The sequence below is a fragment of the Lissotriton vulgaris genome, chromosome 6, assembly GCF_964263255.1.
Source record: "Lissotriton vulgaris chromosome 6, aLisVul1.2, whole genome shotgun sequence".
Classification (NCBI taxonomy): domain Eukaryota; kingdom Metazoa; phylum Chordata; class Amphibia; order Caudata; family Salamandridae; genus Lissotriton; species Lissotriton vulgaris.
In genome coordinates this window covers 1,833,710,765-1,833,726,134 of record NC_141694.1, presented here as the reverse complement: position 1 = coordinate 1,833,726,134, position 15,370 = coordinate 1,833,710,765, and the positions used below count along the sequence as shown (strand labels likewise).

General features: G+C 44.2%; 1 protein-coding gene across 4 annotated transcripts in view; it reads right to left on the bottom strand.

Moving 5' to 3' along the window:
• The window catches only part of DTNB (dystrobrevin beta), a 1,293,049-nt gene that overhangs the window by 225,012 nt on the left and 1,052,667 nt on the right, over positions 1-15,370 (bottom strand). For all 4 annotated transcript variants that reach the window (XM_086928107.1, XM_086928108.1, XM_086928109.1 and 1 more), the window contains one exon: positions 12,620-12,733. In XM_086928107.1, coding sequence (XP_086784233.1) covers positions 12,620-12,733 — 114 coding nt within the window. The remainder of the gene's footprint in view (positions 1-12,619; positions 12,734-15,370) is intronic.

Here is a 15,370-nt window from a genome sequence, read left to right as displayed (position 1 = left end):
GCTTGCATTGGAGTACGCTGATCCTAGTGTGACAACTCTTATCGTAAGTGATTCTTACTACTGTGTCCAGTCTTACAATGAAAACTTCTTCTTTTGGATTCAGAATGATTTTCGTGATTCCAAGGGTAGCACAATAAAACATAAAATGATCTGGGTCCGAGTGGCTGAGCTTAAAGAGCATTTACCACTCGTGTTTGTAATTCATACTCTCGGTCACCAGCGCGTGGAGTCCACGCTGTTGGCAACTCGCTTGCTGATGAAGCGGCGAAATTAGCGGTATCGACCTATTTAGTTGCAGTAGTCACACGGTCCAAAAGTAAGACTGATAATGATATCTTGGCGGCTGTTGCTGCCACTGAGAAGGGAGATAAACATCCTACGGGGTTCCCTTCAAAGTACACATACCACTTAAGTCCCGTTAAGGTTCCTTATGTGAAAATTCCTGAAGTTGGGGAGAGGTTGATTCCAAACTCTGATCGCAGACATTCACTGATCACAGCGGCCCATGAAGGGGTTGCGTCTGCGCATGCGGGTGTTTCAGCTACTGTGTCTCAGTTGCAACAACATTTTTGGTGGCGGGGACTGTACAAACAGACGCGTGACTATGTCCTTCTATGTGACATTTGCCAGCAGATTAAGCCTTCAACTGCTACGCGTCCACCCCAAACACAGTTGTTCATTTCTAATAAACCGTTTGGTTGTGTTTATCTAGATCACTGAGGTCCTTTTTCTTCTGATACTGCGTATAAGTACATCTTAGTAGCAGTTGATTCATGCACACGCTTTGTTTGGGTCTGGCCTCATTTCATCGCTGATACACGGACTGTCATCAGGGATTTGCGTGTCTTTGTAGGGATTTTTGCCTGTGGTACCTTCCATTCGGATCAGGGTCCTGCTTTCGCCTCTAAGGCGTATAGGGATGCCATGAGTTCGATGGGGGTCCAAGTCAAGTTTTCTTCTCCATACCGACCTGAGGGTAATAATGTGGTGGAACGAATGAACCGTGACTTAAAGCAATCACTGACAGCTCGAGTTATAGGCACTGGCAGAAACTGGCTGGCCCATCTCAATGGCGTGCAGCGTGCTCTTAATAATCTCCCTAGAAGGTCTCTGGGTGGGCGGACCCCATACGGAATGCTCTTTGGTATCAAGATGTATGTCCCGGACCTTGACCGTCTAGACGCGGTCGGTTACGGTGCCTCCTTTGACGTAGATGAACATTGCAATGTTTTACAGACTCTACAAGAGACCAGAGACAGTCTTGCAAAGGAACATTTGCCCTCCACCTCGGATGATGCGTTGCAGATCCCGGTAGTTGTCTGGCTATCCCAAGTTGGAGAACTGGTTCGGGAGAAGATCGATAACAAAAAGGAATTTGGTCCCTCATACCGTGCTCCGGTTCCCGTGCTTGGAGTGAAGGGCACAAGAACAGTCATTTTACCACTACTTCCAGGTCGTAAAGAGAACAGGTATATTCCCATTGACAATGTCAAAATACACAGAGTGACCGATTCTTCTTAGCATGACAACAGCAGTCTCATGTCCTTCGATGGTGAGAAATTCTGTTTTGGCCACTGCTTTGGATTGTGTACCGGAGGTGGTCCTCGAGATGCCTGCAGTTTCCAGTCCTTTATTGAGTGCTTTGCCTGGTACTCACTTTGATGATACAGATTACACCTACTCAACTGACTTATCGATGCCTGATTTGCAAACTCGTTTAGGCACAGAATCCAGATTTTCTTTTGACACTGTTTCACGTACATCAGAAAAGCCCACAAGGCTGAGAGCCTATGCGACTTTGTTTAAAAAAAAACATATTTTAATACCCCCTTGGACGTACATTTGGCTGGGGCTTTTTGCTCTCTATCTTTTTATGTCAATGGGTTCTGTGTTTTATTTTTTCCGATTTACAATGGACATTATGTAGAGGAGAGAACATACATTAGACATCTGAATGGAACTTTGGCTCCCCTCTCCTAATCACATTCAGCCCACAGATTGAAAAGAGACTTAACATTTGTTAACATCACCGCGTGGCCTGTCCTGGATGGAATAGTCTGGGATGCAGTTAAATTTCAGATCCATGGCCCGACTGAAGTTGTTAATGTTCCCATTGTGCTTAGAGTTAATATGGGGGATGTGGTTCAACAAAACATACGTTCTGATGATTGGGAAGTTCGGGCTGTAGAGGCTTTGTTTGCTGATTTGAAATATTATGCAGCCTTTGATGCTGAAGATTTATATTTAGAATCTGCTAATTATGGTGATTTGTTTTGTTACCAACATTTTGGCAATCACTACTTACACAAAACTAATTCTAGGAGGAGTACTGTGAATTATACCCAGTGGGAACATTGCCCAGCTCCTTTAAGAGGCAGCTCAAACACATTTTTGAAAAAGTATACATATTTTACTGATTTTAATCAATCCAATCCCGCTTCATTTTATTTTAAAATGACAGACAAGTCCAATTCCAAAGTTAGACTTACCGATACTAAGTTACTGTATTCAAAGTCCTTTCTAGACCAGCTAGCTGTAGGTGGCTACGAGTTGTGGAAGGAAACTATTGACCTTAAATCGGTTTGGGGTTCTAAAAGTTGGCAGGCACAAGGCACTGAGGCTCTGCACCGTGCATGTCTCATCCCAAATCATATGTTGTTTTTGAATTCTACTATCTTACAGACAACATGCTTTGGATTGGATACTTCTAAAAAATTAAATACTTCTTCCTTCCCAGATTTGGAAGAATATTCGGGTTGGGAAAATTGAACTACATTTTCAATTAGGGAATTGCAAACCCATTTGCTAAATTCATCCCAGTTTGGATCCCAAGGGTTGGTTAATGTGGCACCGAAGTGCAGACTCGTGCCAGCATCGATTTTTGGGCCTAGCTGAGGGTTTTACACAAGTCAGAGTAGATCCCCGTTTTGAGAGTGACCATTCTGTTACCACTTATTCTGTACGCAAATTATGTCAGAATTGGCTCAAGCACTCTACATTGGCGTCAGTTAAATTGCATTTATCTAAACTGACCAATGAGGTTGACTTGAATGATTTTATAAAGGGCCCGGCTAACGGTAGATCTAAAAGATGGATCTATGCCATTTACAATGAACTCTGGAAAACATCACAGATTGAAGCGGCTACCCGCCTTAGGGCTATCGACCAAGCTAATTTAGAAAAAGTGCTTGCAGTTGTGGACAACAGCATTAATACCCTTTCCTCCCGTATTTACACACTGGATAATATTGTGTCATCTGTTGTTGAAATTGTACAGGATGAAGTTTCTGTTTTGTACCATGGTCAAAATCAATTGCGTTCTGTTATGCAGTTTGATTGGACTTTGCAGACGCTGAAAAATGGAAAAGTGCCTTGGACCTATGTTAATGTCACATCTCTGTTTGCACCCTTTAATTTGACTGAAAAACAAAGTTTGCTTTCCATGAGAGATGCTACTTTTTCAATGTTACACATTGAACGCTTAGAGTCTTTGCCCTTTTCAGTGGCAGAGGCCACGGCTGCAACGTGGCTAATCCACGGGTTCATAACTTTACCTTTTGCGCTTTTCCAGTCAAATTGCATGAAGTATTTTGCCAGATACGAGCGGCTCCGTACCTCCTACTTACATGAAGCCTGGTCACTCCCTTTCACTTATAGATGCCTTAGGGACGGGAAAGAGGTATATCTGAATGGAGATGAGTGTACGTAAAGACCAGATCACTCATTGATGTGTAGACACATCCAATTGCATGGTTCCTGTAATCAGGACCACCCTAATTTAGCATGTGTTTTGAAGGGTACACAGGTGCCTGCTATAGACCCGACTTTTACCTTATTAGTTAATGGGAGTTATTTACTTTTAAACAATGAGGATTGTTGTTGGTTATTGAAAGGCATGGTTTATGTTGTAACAGTCCGTGAGCGTGTGGTTTGCTGTAAGAATGTGCTGTATCCACCCCCGCATGGGAACCTGGTTGTTTCTATCTGGCCGAGAATTCCGGCCTTGAAGTCAGAGTTCAATAAGATGAGCAGAATAAGAGCCTTATTGTCACAAAAAGAAGTTGCCCTGACATCTGCTCGCGAAACATTTGTCCTTCACGTAGCTAACAACTGCACAGAAGTGCATGCCTTATTAAATACTGACCTTCCTTTACATTTTGGTGAGCTGCTTCACACAATCTTTAATGCATCCTCCACTTCGGGACTGACTCCTTTTTTAGGTTTTGACTGGCGATGCGTACTTCAGTACGCATGCGCCAAAAACCTTTTGATGTGTGTGTGTGGGGTCGGGAATACGCCCTCTCCTCTCATTGGCTAGCTCCATAAATGGAGGCTAGCCATTGGGAGAGGGCTCCGTCCATCAATCTCGGACCAGATTCGGGGGCGTTCCCGAGAATTTTTGGCTTTTGGCGATGTCACGCTACGTCAGCCAAAAGCCGAGAACGCCCCCGAATCTGGTCCGGCATTGAGCCGGCACCCGCCTTCCTGCTTGCGTGAGTGCTTTGTTTTTTTTGCCGTGTGTGTCTGTTCCCGCTCCCCCACCCCCCCCCTCCGCTGTCAGTGTGTCCGTGTGTGTCTGTTCGCGCCCCCCCCGCTGTCAGTGTGTCCGTGTGTGTCTGTTCCCGTTCCCCCTCCCCCCCCAACCTACATTAAAGATTCACTGTTGGCGAACCTGCAAAGAAACACTTCTGCACTCCAATGACAGCACTTCAATGTGTTGCTTTGCATTGAATCGTCTTGCACGTGAACTGACACTAAAGAATACAGAAAACGAAAACCTGAGGTGCGCTAATGCACCACAAAGTTCACTATTGTTTCAATTTCATGGCGACAAACCAGCCTTTTAAAAACACCAAGAACATGTACTCACCGTTTCATATTTCCTGCACGTGAAATGCTTGACCCTAAATGCTGCCAATCTAGAGCACTGCACCTGAGCTAGAGACGGGCCGCCGCGCTGCTTGCGGCGACCCGGAAGTGACTAGCCGGCCGGCCAATCCTAGCGCGGCCGGCCGGAAGTGCCCGCCCCCCTGCAGCCCGGGGGAAGAAGGAAGACGGCAGCCCAGGAGAAGTATGGCGGCCTCTCGGGGCTCCCGTGGCCTGGAGGGAGCCCCGGGAGAAGCGGAGGACGTTGCCGGTCTCCCATGCCGAAGAGGGAGACCGGAGATTGCCGCCGTCGCAAGGAGCCCCCGCCAGAGTGCGCCTGTGTCCACAGATCAGTGTATCGTAGACGGGACCACCTATGACATCAACCACACCTTCACAAAGCGACACGAGGAGGGCCACATGATGAACTGCTCGTGCTACGGACAGGGTCGGGGCAGATGGAAGTGCGATGCAATTGGTAAGTGTAAACTAATTTCTATATATTGTTTTTTCCTGTTTTGATCGGTATAATCGAACAGGCTAATCAAGTGAAAGCACTAACTTTATCCGTGCCTGAATGTGTCTTTGTGTAACGAAACCGGTGCTCATGTAAAGCGCTCCCAATAATTCAGGTCGAGCTATATAAATCTGCACAAAAAAACCCCAAAAACGATTTAAGGTTCTGAGAATAACACTCATGCCCGAGCACACAAGTGGCCTGTTTTGAAGCCAGTGTTTACAGTAATTCCATGGTCTAATGAACCCTGAAGCTGACCGGCCTCTGACCTTTTAACCTTCCTGTACCCATTTGCGCCTCTGACTTGCTTCTGCTCCTTGTTGTGCCTTCCACACCTCCATGTTTGCTGGCCTTTATCTGATGCCTCCACAGCCCCCTTCCCCTGGTTCCTCGGTGTTCCATTGATCTGTAACTAGGTGAGCGCTATTCAAATTGTACATAATCGACTTTTAAAAATGCAGTGGTCAGCGACTCTAAAAATGCGGTGTTTGGTGACGCTCAACCATCCGTGAATAGAAAAAAAAACTAAAACCACCCTACAAAGGCACGAGTGCAAAAATGAATCGCAGATAGCAGTTTTCTAATGTAACTTTAGAAATCGTGTTACAAAAACACCGATTGCTGAACATGAACTTTAACAAGCATGAACTCTTGTTTACTATGGGTCTCTTTGAATGTATAACTACAGGAGGCGGATTAGATGGTATCTGTTTGTCCTGCTCTATTTGCGCTTTTTTTTTGATACATGAAAACTTGGCGGCGTTTTTTGGTGGTTTTAAGGTCTTTCGTTCGAATCGTGTTGAGACAAAATCTACCTCTCGTCTATCAGATTTTAACAATTTAACATATCCAGAAGTGGGCCAGGGATAGAATTATGACTTTTTAAATTTTATTTCAAAGGTCTCTTCTTCGGGCAGCATGTCTCTTGTTAACAGAACTATTGTATACAGTAATCATACTGAACTTTGGATCAGCCTATTCCTCAGGATTGCCTTTCTTCCCTCATTTGCTTGCTTCTTACTCTTTTTGAGATTGCCAATCCTACTGTGTTTATGTTTCAAATAGTTGTATCCTTCAATTGCATACATTCAGAACTGCTTTTCAGGTCTCCTATGAACAGCTTTTAGCAAACTTCCGAAGACCTATTGTGTGAATACTAGAGGTGGGCGAGCCAATTAATAACGGAGAGCCGAGCTAGAGCCAACCCTGGAAATATTTTCCATGTAAGCAATTAGATAAAAATCACTTCAAAATTAGGGGGGAAAACACATTTCTTTCACATGCTGCAGCTTTGACTTGAAGTCATGGTAAATGTTCGGGCCGTAATGAAGAAAGGGAATTGGTGAAACAAAATGTGCATAAAATCAGTTTTGGTTAAGTGGGGAAGCTGGGATTAACCTCGCTGCGATTCTTCCACACCTTGTTGGGCTGGCTTCCAGGCGCTATCAAATAAACTATAGCGCTTGTTTGGCACGACGTGGGATGTAAGTGTTACTAAAGTCAAGCACTTCTCTCGAGTACACATCAACTCGGCATATTTAAAGATGGGTTTCGTCTGCAAGTTTGTCGTTGGCCAGCTGTGTTCTGTGCCCGTCTCTCTGCCGATTCTCTTCTTTTCTCTCTCGCTGACACTCCCCTCTCTCTCACCCTGCAGGTCCCAACTTTCATCCATCCCTTTCTCCGCATCACTGACTCTCCCCAACGCTTGCTAAGCATATCTGTTTGCTGTCCCTCCTTTAAACTCTCTCAGTCTCTCCTGCTTTCTCAGTCGCCTTCTGTTTTCTTTCTCTGCCCCGCTGCCTGCTTGTGCCTCCGTGTGCCCCTGTTGCCTGCTTGTACCTCCGTGTGTCCCTGTTGCCTGCTTATGCCTCCGTGTGCCCCTGTTGCCTGCTTATGCCTCCGTGTGCCCCTGTTGCCTGCTTGTGCTGTGTGGGTGTGTGTGGAAGGCTCTGTGTGGGTGTGTGGAGGGCTCTGTGTGGCTGTGTGTGGGGGGAGCTTTGTGTGGCTGTGTGTGTGTTCAGCCCCGTCTAAATTACAATTCCTGCTTGTGACCCTTTTGCCTGCTTGTGCTTGTTTTCGTGACCCTGTTGCCTGCTTGTGCCTCCGTGTGCCCCTGTTGCCTGCTTGTGCCTCCGGGGGCCCCTGTCGCCTGCTTGTGCCTCAGTTTTCGTGCCCCTGTTGCCTGCTTGTGCCTCCGTGAGCCCCTGTTGCCTGCTTGTGCCTCCGGGTGCCCCTGTTGCCTGCTTGTGCCTCCGGGTGCCCCTGTTGCCTGCTTGTGCCTCCGGGTGTCCCTGTTGCCTGCTTGTACCTCCGTGTGCCCATGTTGCCTGCTTGTGCTGTGTGGGTGTGTGTGAAAGGCTCTGTGTGGGTGTGTGGAAGGCTCTGTGTGGGTGTGTGGAGGGCTTTTTGTGGCTGTGTGTGGGGGGAGCTTTGTGTGGCTGTGTGTGGGGGGAGCTTTGTGTGGCTGCGTGTGTGGGGGGCTCTGTGTGGCTGTGTGTGTGGGGGGGCTCTGTGTGGCTGTGTGTGTGGGGGGGCTCTGTGTGGCTGTGTGTGTGGGGGGCTCTGTGTGGGTGTGTGTGTGGGGGGGCTCTGTGTGTTTGTGTGTGTCATTTGCGAGAGATAAAGCTAGTGGCATTGTAAATGACAATGCCATTTATTTATGTTAAAAAAAACATAAATAAAAATAATGTCAAGAGCAATGCCAATAGCTCTAACTTTAACAAAGGCAAAACCATTGCATTGTAAATGCTTGTTTAAAGTAGTGAGCGGTGGTCTAGTGACTTCTTTCCAAAAAATATTTGGAGTCATTCCTGCCTTCTTCCACTCAATATTCTCCAGCCTATTTGGTGGTCTTCCGTTTTGCTGGCGCTGGCTGCTGTTTTTTTGTTGCTATTTTGTTTACTTCAAAATGGATGCCCGTCCTGTGTTCGCAAACGAGCAGGAGCAGTTAGCACTGTTTCGCAACAGGATGCTTGAATACTATGGTGTGCTGCCACTTGCCACTTTGAGTGCATCATATGGATTATGTTTTCGATTTTCCTATTTTACCTGTGTCCAGCCTGTATTTCATTGCCTGAGCTGTGATTTCATGTTGGCCCTGGATTTGTGTCTCTGCAATTTGGTGTCTCCTGAAGTGGGATTATGATCATCTCATGAGTCCCTTAGTTGCTCATGAATTGCTTTCTTCTGACGGAGGGATTATGGCCTTTGCAGCGATGCATGGAGTTCTGGGTCGTTGGAATATATTCGCAGCGGCGCAACACTTCTTGGCATACAGCTTCATTGAGCTCCCACCGAGTTGTCCTCTGATGGTACTAGAGGCTCCGGTAATTGAAGAGCATGTATGTTCTTTCTCATTATTAAATTAGATGGCTGAGTTGTTTTTGTATGATAACAGTGACTTCCTTTTGGAAGCGGTTGCTGCTTATTTCGCATACTCAGCTTTAGGCTGACTCCTATTAAAGCCTTTGATGTCGTGATTTTTTACTTTCTCTCGAAAAAAATTCCGAATTATGATGGACGTTGTTTTTCTTTTTCATTTATCAGACCTATTGGCTTTACTAACAGTGGACATTACAATGTCATGCTGGTGAGATTTTGGATTTTTGGGCGAACAAGATTTTTTTTTCCTCGCCTACTCGATTTCTAACTGAACGTTTTATTGAACTCTGCTTTCTACAATTAAGTCCCTTATCTTATCTTATCTTATCTTATCTGATACGTGCTCGGATCAAGGGAGGGTGATATATAGATATATGTAGCCTGAATACTGTGTTAAGTTAGCATGAGCTTTTTAGGAGTTTAAACACCATTTTACCTTTCTGCTGCTTTTTGCACACGACACATATCTGCTGCTTTAACTTTGAGCTAAGTAAAATGTTTTCGATTCATACGAGAATAATATGTTGTTGCACTGATATCAGCCTTGCTTGCTGAAACCTTCAAGGATATCTCAACACAGTAGTTGTTATGAGCACTGATCTTCACACGTTCCTAGACATAACATACATGCAGCTGCCGCCAAGTTCTGGCTTTAGGCGCGTTTTATATTGCTTTGCACAAGAGCATACCAACACACTTGATGGTGCTTCGCATGCAGAGAGCTGGTTGCTGATGATGTGATCCCTTACCACTAGGATCTTGAGGTATGGGGCCGCCCTGCTAAAACCCAAAAGAGACCTTCCTAGATATAATATAATATAATAGCTAGGGAGGGTGAGAATTAGGTTTTGTTAAACCCTATTCATTTTAGCATAATACTATGCTAGCACCGTTTGTGTTCAATGGACTAGTGACTATGCTGAGTACTTTGTTTCTTATAATATGTTTGCTTGTATTAGCTAAGATACTGCGCTTGAGAGCACTGCATTAGTGAATAAACATTTCAAATATGCAAGTGTCATCTTTTACTCCTTGTTCTGGATTGAAATTATTGTATAATGAAAGAGTGTTCATGTGTTCCACGTTACCTGAGGTTTACTAAGTTCATGTTCTGGTTTGTCTAAGCATTGAGAGTTTGTGATAACCAATGAGACACTGTAGCTAGTCTGGTAGGGGATTTTTGGGTACTAAGGTGAGTTTTGGGACATCCTAATTCACTGAGGTTCCAAACCTCTATGCACAGTACTGTCTGAGCACGGAATCCCTGCGACACAACGACAGAGCAACGAGAACATAAGAACAAGACATTGTGTATAAATAGAGGAACCGGAAAAACTAACATGTGTCGCAACTCCCATGAAAATGCATTTTGGGTAAAGACAGGGGCCTTCAGAGTAAAAACAACACAGCTCCCTTGATTTCTTCAGCTGTAATGCGAAGAGGGTTGACATGCGCCAAATGTTGAGCCCCACTGATAAGCATCCTAGGACAGACGTTTGTTATGAATATACACATATATGCCATCCTCGGTTTGCTTTGAATTTTTTAGTGTTAGCCCAAGCCGGATAGCGAGGAGGCCAATCACACACAACATTAAAAGTGGTGTAAATAACACACCACTTATATAATGTTTATACAGTATAACTAACTTTAAGTCATGAATTAGGTTTGATAAGCCATATGCGCAGCATTAACCTTCTGTATATTTTTATAGCAATGTTTTCTTTCCAATGGTGAATTCACAATATGTCTACCCTCAAAGTTACTGAATGTGAAGTTTTATCTGTCAGTTCCCTTTTTGCTATTTTATTGTGGTCACCACGACAAATTTTAATATATTTCTCTATATTTGTTTTGAATCATTATGATGTTTAGACAAGATTTGTAACCTTAATATTACATAGCATTGCTTGTTTTTAAATGTAATTCATTGTTAACGTTTTCACAGTTCATTTTTTAGGTCTCATCTAAGCAGTACATGCGCTGTCTCTTTGAGACATGCTGTATCTACTCTGTGGGCTTAGAGCACGCCCCTCACTTTTCATTTGTTCCTTTGTGAGCCCTTCGAAAATCCTTGATTTTCTACGGTGAATCAGTTATATTTGTCCCTCCTATAGCTGTGTTGCTCCCTCCCATGGAGCTTGCCCTATTGGATGTAGCATTTCCCTTCTGGCCATTTATGGTTGTTTCGACGCACTATTTTTAGGGCTCGGCCTACGTCACCACTTCGTCAGAAGTGGGGCGGAGCTCCGAGCCATATTGTTAAGGGGCTCAGAATCGTGAAGTAAAAATTCCTCAGTGCACAAGATTTTTCGTGGTGTTGTGTGCCATCTGCATGGGAATTGGTCCTCTCACAGCTGTGTTTTTGTAAGGCTTCACGAAATAGGCCCTAGGAATGTTGCTCTCTCTAGTTCCTGCATATTCCGTGCCAGAACGCGCCTGAGATGCCATCAATTACCAATTTCCAGATGTCAGGGTCCGTTCGCGCATTCACGACTCACTAGTTTTCTTGAGCTGTGTGTGCGCGCATGCTGTATCCCCTTCCAGGAGAATGCCATAAATTCTCAATTAGCAGCTGTCAGAGGTGCCGATAATTGAAGGCAGATGCTTTGTTTTTCAATGCTGCTTTAACATGCCGGTTCTTAGTAAAGTACATGTCCAAGGCTAAGAAAAGTAGGTTATTGCAGTGAACTATTTCAATAATGGCAAACCCTTGTATTTCAATGCTGCTTTAGTCGCACATATTTATATATTTATTAACATGCCGGTTCTTAGTAAAGAACATGTCCAAGGCTAAGAAAAGTAGGTTATTGCAGTGAACTATTTCAATAATGGCAAACCCTTGGTTACAGGACATAAGGATTATTATAGTGTGAGTGCAGAGTGCAGAGTGGTGAGTGCAGAGTGGTGAGTGCAGAGTAGTGAGTGCAGAGTAGTGAGTGCAGAGAAGTGAGTAGTGAGTGCAGAGTAGTGAGTGCAGAGTAGTGAGTAGAGAGTAGTGAGTGCAGAGTAGTGAGTGCAGAGTAGTGAGTAGTGAGTGCAGAGTAGTGAGTGCAGAGTGAGTGTGCAGAGTAGTGAGTGCAGAGTAGTGATTGCAGAGTAGTGAGTGCAGAGTAGTGAGTGCAGAGTAGTGAGTAGTGAGTGCAGAGTAGTGAGTGCAGAGTAGTGAGTGGAGAGTAGTGAGTAGTGAGTGCAGATAGTGAGTGCAGAGTAGTGAGTAGTGAGTGCAGAGTAGTGAAATCCTCATTACGCATGATACACTAGCTGAACCAGAGTGCCTGAGAGGATCATTCATGGCAGGGGCTAGGCTAACACCAAGCACACTGAGCATGCACATACTCTGTGCGTTGCTCGTTACTTCAGCGGGTACCGGCGCAGCAGCCAATTCCTATAATGGACAGTGGAATGCTTGACACTTTAAGGCTGCCTCAGCCACCACTACTTCTAAAGCAGAGGAGCTGCACGCGAGTCCCATTATTCTACTTAAAGCACAGCGGTGAAGCAGTATAAATGTGTTGCACTACTTATCCCCAAATCCTTTTCAAGCCTGTGTCTTCTCACCTTTCCCACCCACCTCATCTAAGTTTCTTTACTACCCCCGTTAGCCTCCCCACTTGATTGACAAAGCCAATAGGTCTACCATTGGTCAGACCTATTGGCCTTGCCAGTGCTTGCCTTTAACATCCAAGGCTCAGGGGGAAAGAGGCCACAGTGCTGAATACTAAACTGGAAAAGGTTTCTGTACAGTCAAAATACTGCTTAGTGTTTCATCGTCAATACTCTAGAAACATACAGAGCAGATAAAGAAGGGTATGTTTGTGCCTTTAGAGGAATCTTTTCAAAGTATTCTCTTACCGTAGCAATCGCAGTTCAGCTAGAAGGGTTGGGTTTTGCTGAGCCTTCTCTGGTGTTGGCTGGGAGGCCTGCTCATGTTCCAGTCGAAGGCGCTGAATTTCTTGTAATATTTCTCTACGATGAAAAATAAACATAAATGTTGCAATGTGTCTAGTAAAAGTGTGGTGACCCTAGAATACAAGACGCTTAGATATACAAAACTTTATGGCCTCTGGCAAAAAGATTGCAATCAAAAATCTGTTAATGAAGACATACTTTTTCTTATATTTCAGTTATAGAAACAGTAGCGTGGACAGTGGGCCACTGTGATTATATCTCTTAGACGACCACTGTATTGAGGAAACAACTGTAATGTTAAATGCTGGGAGAATCCGGATGTCAGGAGGGTTAAGTAATATCCTACAGGATACTTCAAAATGTGCCATCTGTTGGCCAAAATATATCTTTTGTTTGCTGATACAGCAACAGTCCATCTTCTGTAGCTCATCAAAGCCCATACAGTACGGGTTGCAAATGATTTTACTACCAAAGCAACTGCACCAAATTCTTTACTAAAGGGGTTTTCAAGAATTGTGATTGCGGTACCATATATATACTTAGTTCTTCTGGGAAGGTTAAAGCTTATGACAGAATATTACAGACGATCAGCATTTCCTTTTTCCAAAAGGTAGAAATTAAGAGACAATCAAACATCAAATACTGTGCGAAGCCAAGTGCGTCTTACAATGCAATCGCTTTCAAATTTACCTAAATAGACAGGAATCCTTGTAGTATTAACAGGGAAAAATGCCATCAAGATAATTTAGCTACAGCTATTATGCAAAGACGTCCTTGCTCCCCTTTTCAAGACATGATCACTCATTGAACAGTGTTCTAAACAGAAGCGGGTGTTGGTGTCGTCAGGTGAACAGACTATATGGACTTCTAAATGTGCTGCGGTCAGTACTAAAACAAGAATTCACCATTAAAATTGGGTCCAACCGAGAGACGCCAAGATCCCTGATACATTGGGACCTTAAAATGGCATAATTGAGCAAGTTTATGTGTCTAGTGAGGAGTGATTTTGACCAGACTCACTGGAGGACAAGCTGCCTTGAGTGGTCCAATGGAGTCAATTCAGAAGCGAGAGGGCCGACGCCACTAGGACCAGGATCAATTTATGCAATGTACCGATTTGAGAAGACAAAGACTTTAGGTAAGGTGAGTAATATTTTTTTAGGTCAACACCTTTGTAAATTCCATGTGGCTGTGACTAAGCGTGCATTCCTTTTTACATGTTATTGTCGTCCATGTGGCAGTTCATAAAAGCTTAACGGTAGTGGATACCTAACTTTTATGAATCTCTAGTACCAGTGAGACCGTTGTCATGCCTTAAGTCACTGGGTATCTCCTAGTACAGCGGTTCTTAACATGTAGCCTAGGGACCCCTGGGGGGTCCGCGACACCTACTCAGGGGGTCCATGACTGCTTGGAAAAATAAATAAAATGAACAGATTAAAAAGGTTATATAAATATAGAAACAAAATATACATTGAAACTGTAAATGTGACGGATATTGAAATTGGAGGTTAAAATTAAGTTGGTATCCTCAGATTTGTGGGGGCAGTGCAAGTGCATCAAACAGAATATAGTGTGGATGATGAGTGGCCTCAGTTGAATTTAAAAAAACTCTGATCTTCCCATTTAAGTTGCCATTTAGATTTTTTTTATATATTTGTGAATTTAAATAATTCATCATTTGTGTATTTGTTTAATGAATCTTTGCTTCTGTATTTTTATGCATTCTTTTGCAGGTCAAATCATTAAAACTGCATAGACCATGGTCACTGGCTTCCAGTAATGATTCAGTGGGGGTCCCCGGATTCCAATAATGGTTAAGTGGGGGTCCACAGAAGTCAAAAGGTTAAGAACTGCTGTCCTAGAGTATGAAATGTTTTGGGACGGGAATGCCACCTGTGAGGTAAGCAGGCCTATATCCCTGACGTTTGTGGTCAGCTACATCTGTAAAGGGTATCCAGTCCTTTTTCTCTAGTCCCAGTGTCACAATAATCTAGCGTGTGCACACAGGTCCCTGTCTCTGGTAATGTGAAGTACAGAGCTTGTTCCGTGACCTAAGGGTGGGGGGTTGGGGGGAAGGGCATTCCAGGATGCCCTTATGGCGAGTATAGGACTGAAGTCCATACCCTGGGCGAATAACTTAAAGCAGTGGTGGCAGCGTTGCATATTTTTGTGAATTATTACTGTGACCCAACTCTTTTCTGTGTGCCAGTGTGTGGTCTCCTGACCCCTCTCTAGGTAACAGCTGCTATATGTGAACCCCAGATTGTTAGGCTAACATACTGTGCGCATGTCAAGTGTGTGTATGTGTTTGTGTGTTTGTGTGTGTGTGTGTTCAGTGTAACAAATGCTTGGTAGTATGAGTGACTGTGTGGTCAGCATCTGAGTACTGGGAACAGTGGGATCCATTCTGAATGCTCCTCGTTCAGCCTGGTACAAAATGGGGAGTGGAAACAGCCTCCACACACACTGGAAGTGTATTAACTGTAGCTGCATTCCAGCAGCTGGAGCATAAAGACCTAGAAACTAAAGTAAGGGAGGATGTAGACAGGGCACCCATTAGAAATTCATTGAGGACCTTGTTAGCTAAGGGCTATTGATAAGTTCTTAATCGGCACTGCCATTTAATAGATGAAAGTTCTTGGTCAGGAGTTGCAGTTTGCTGTTGAAGGTGAGGAAGTTTCTAGGTAGAGC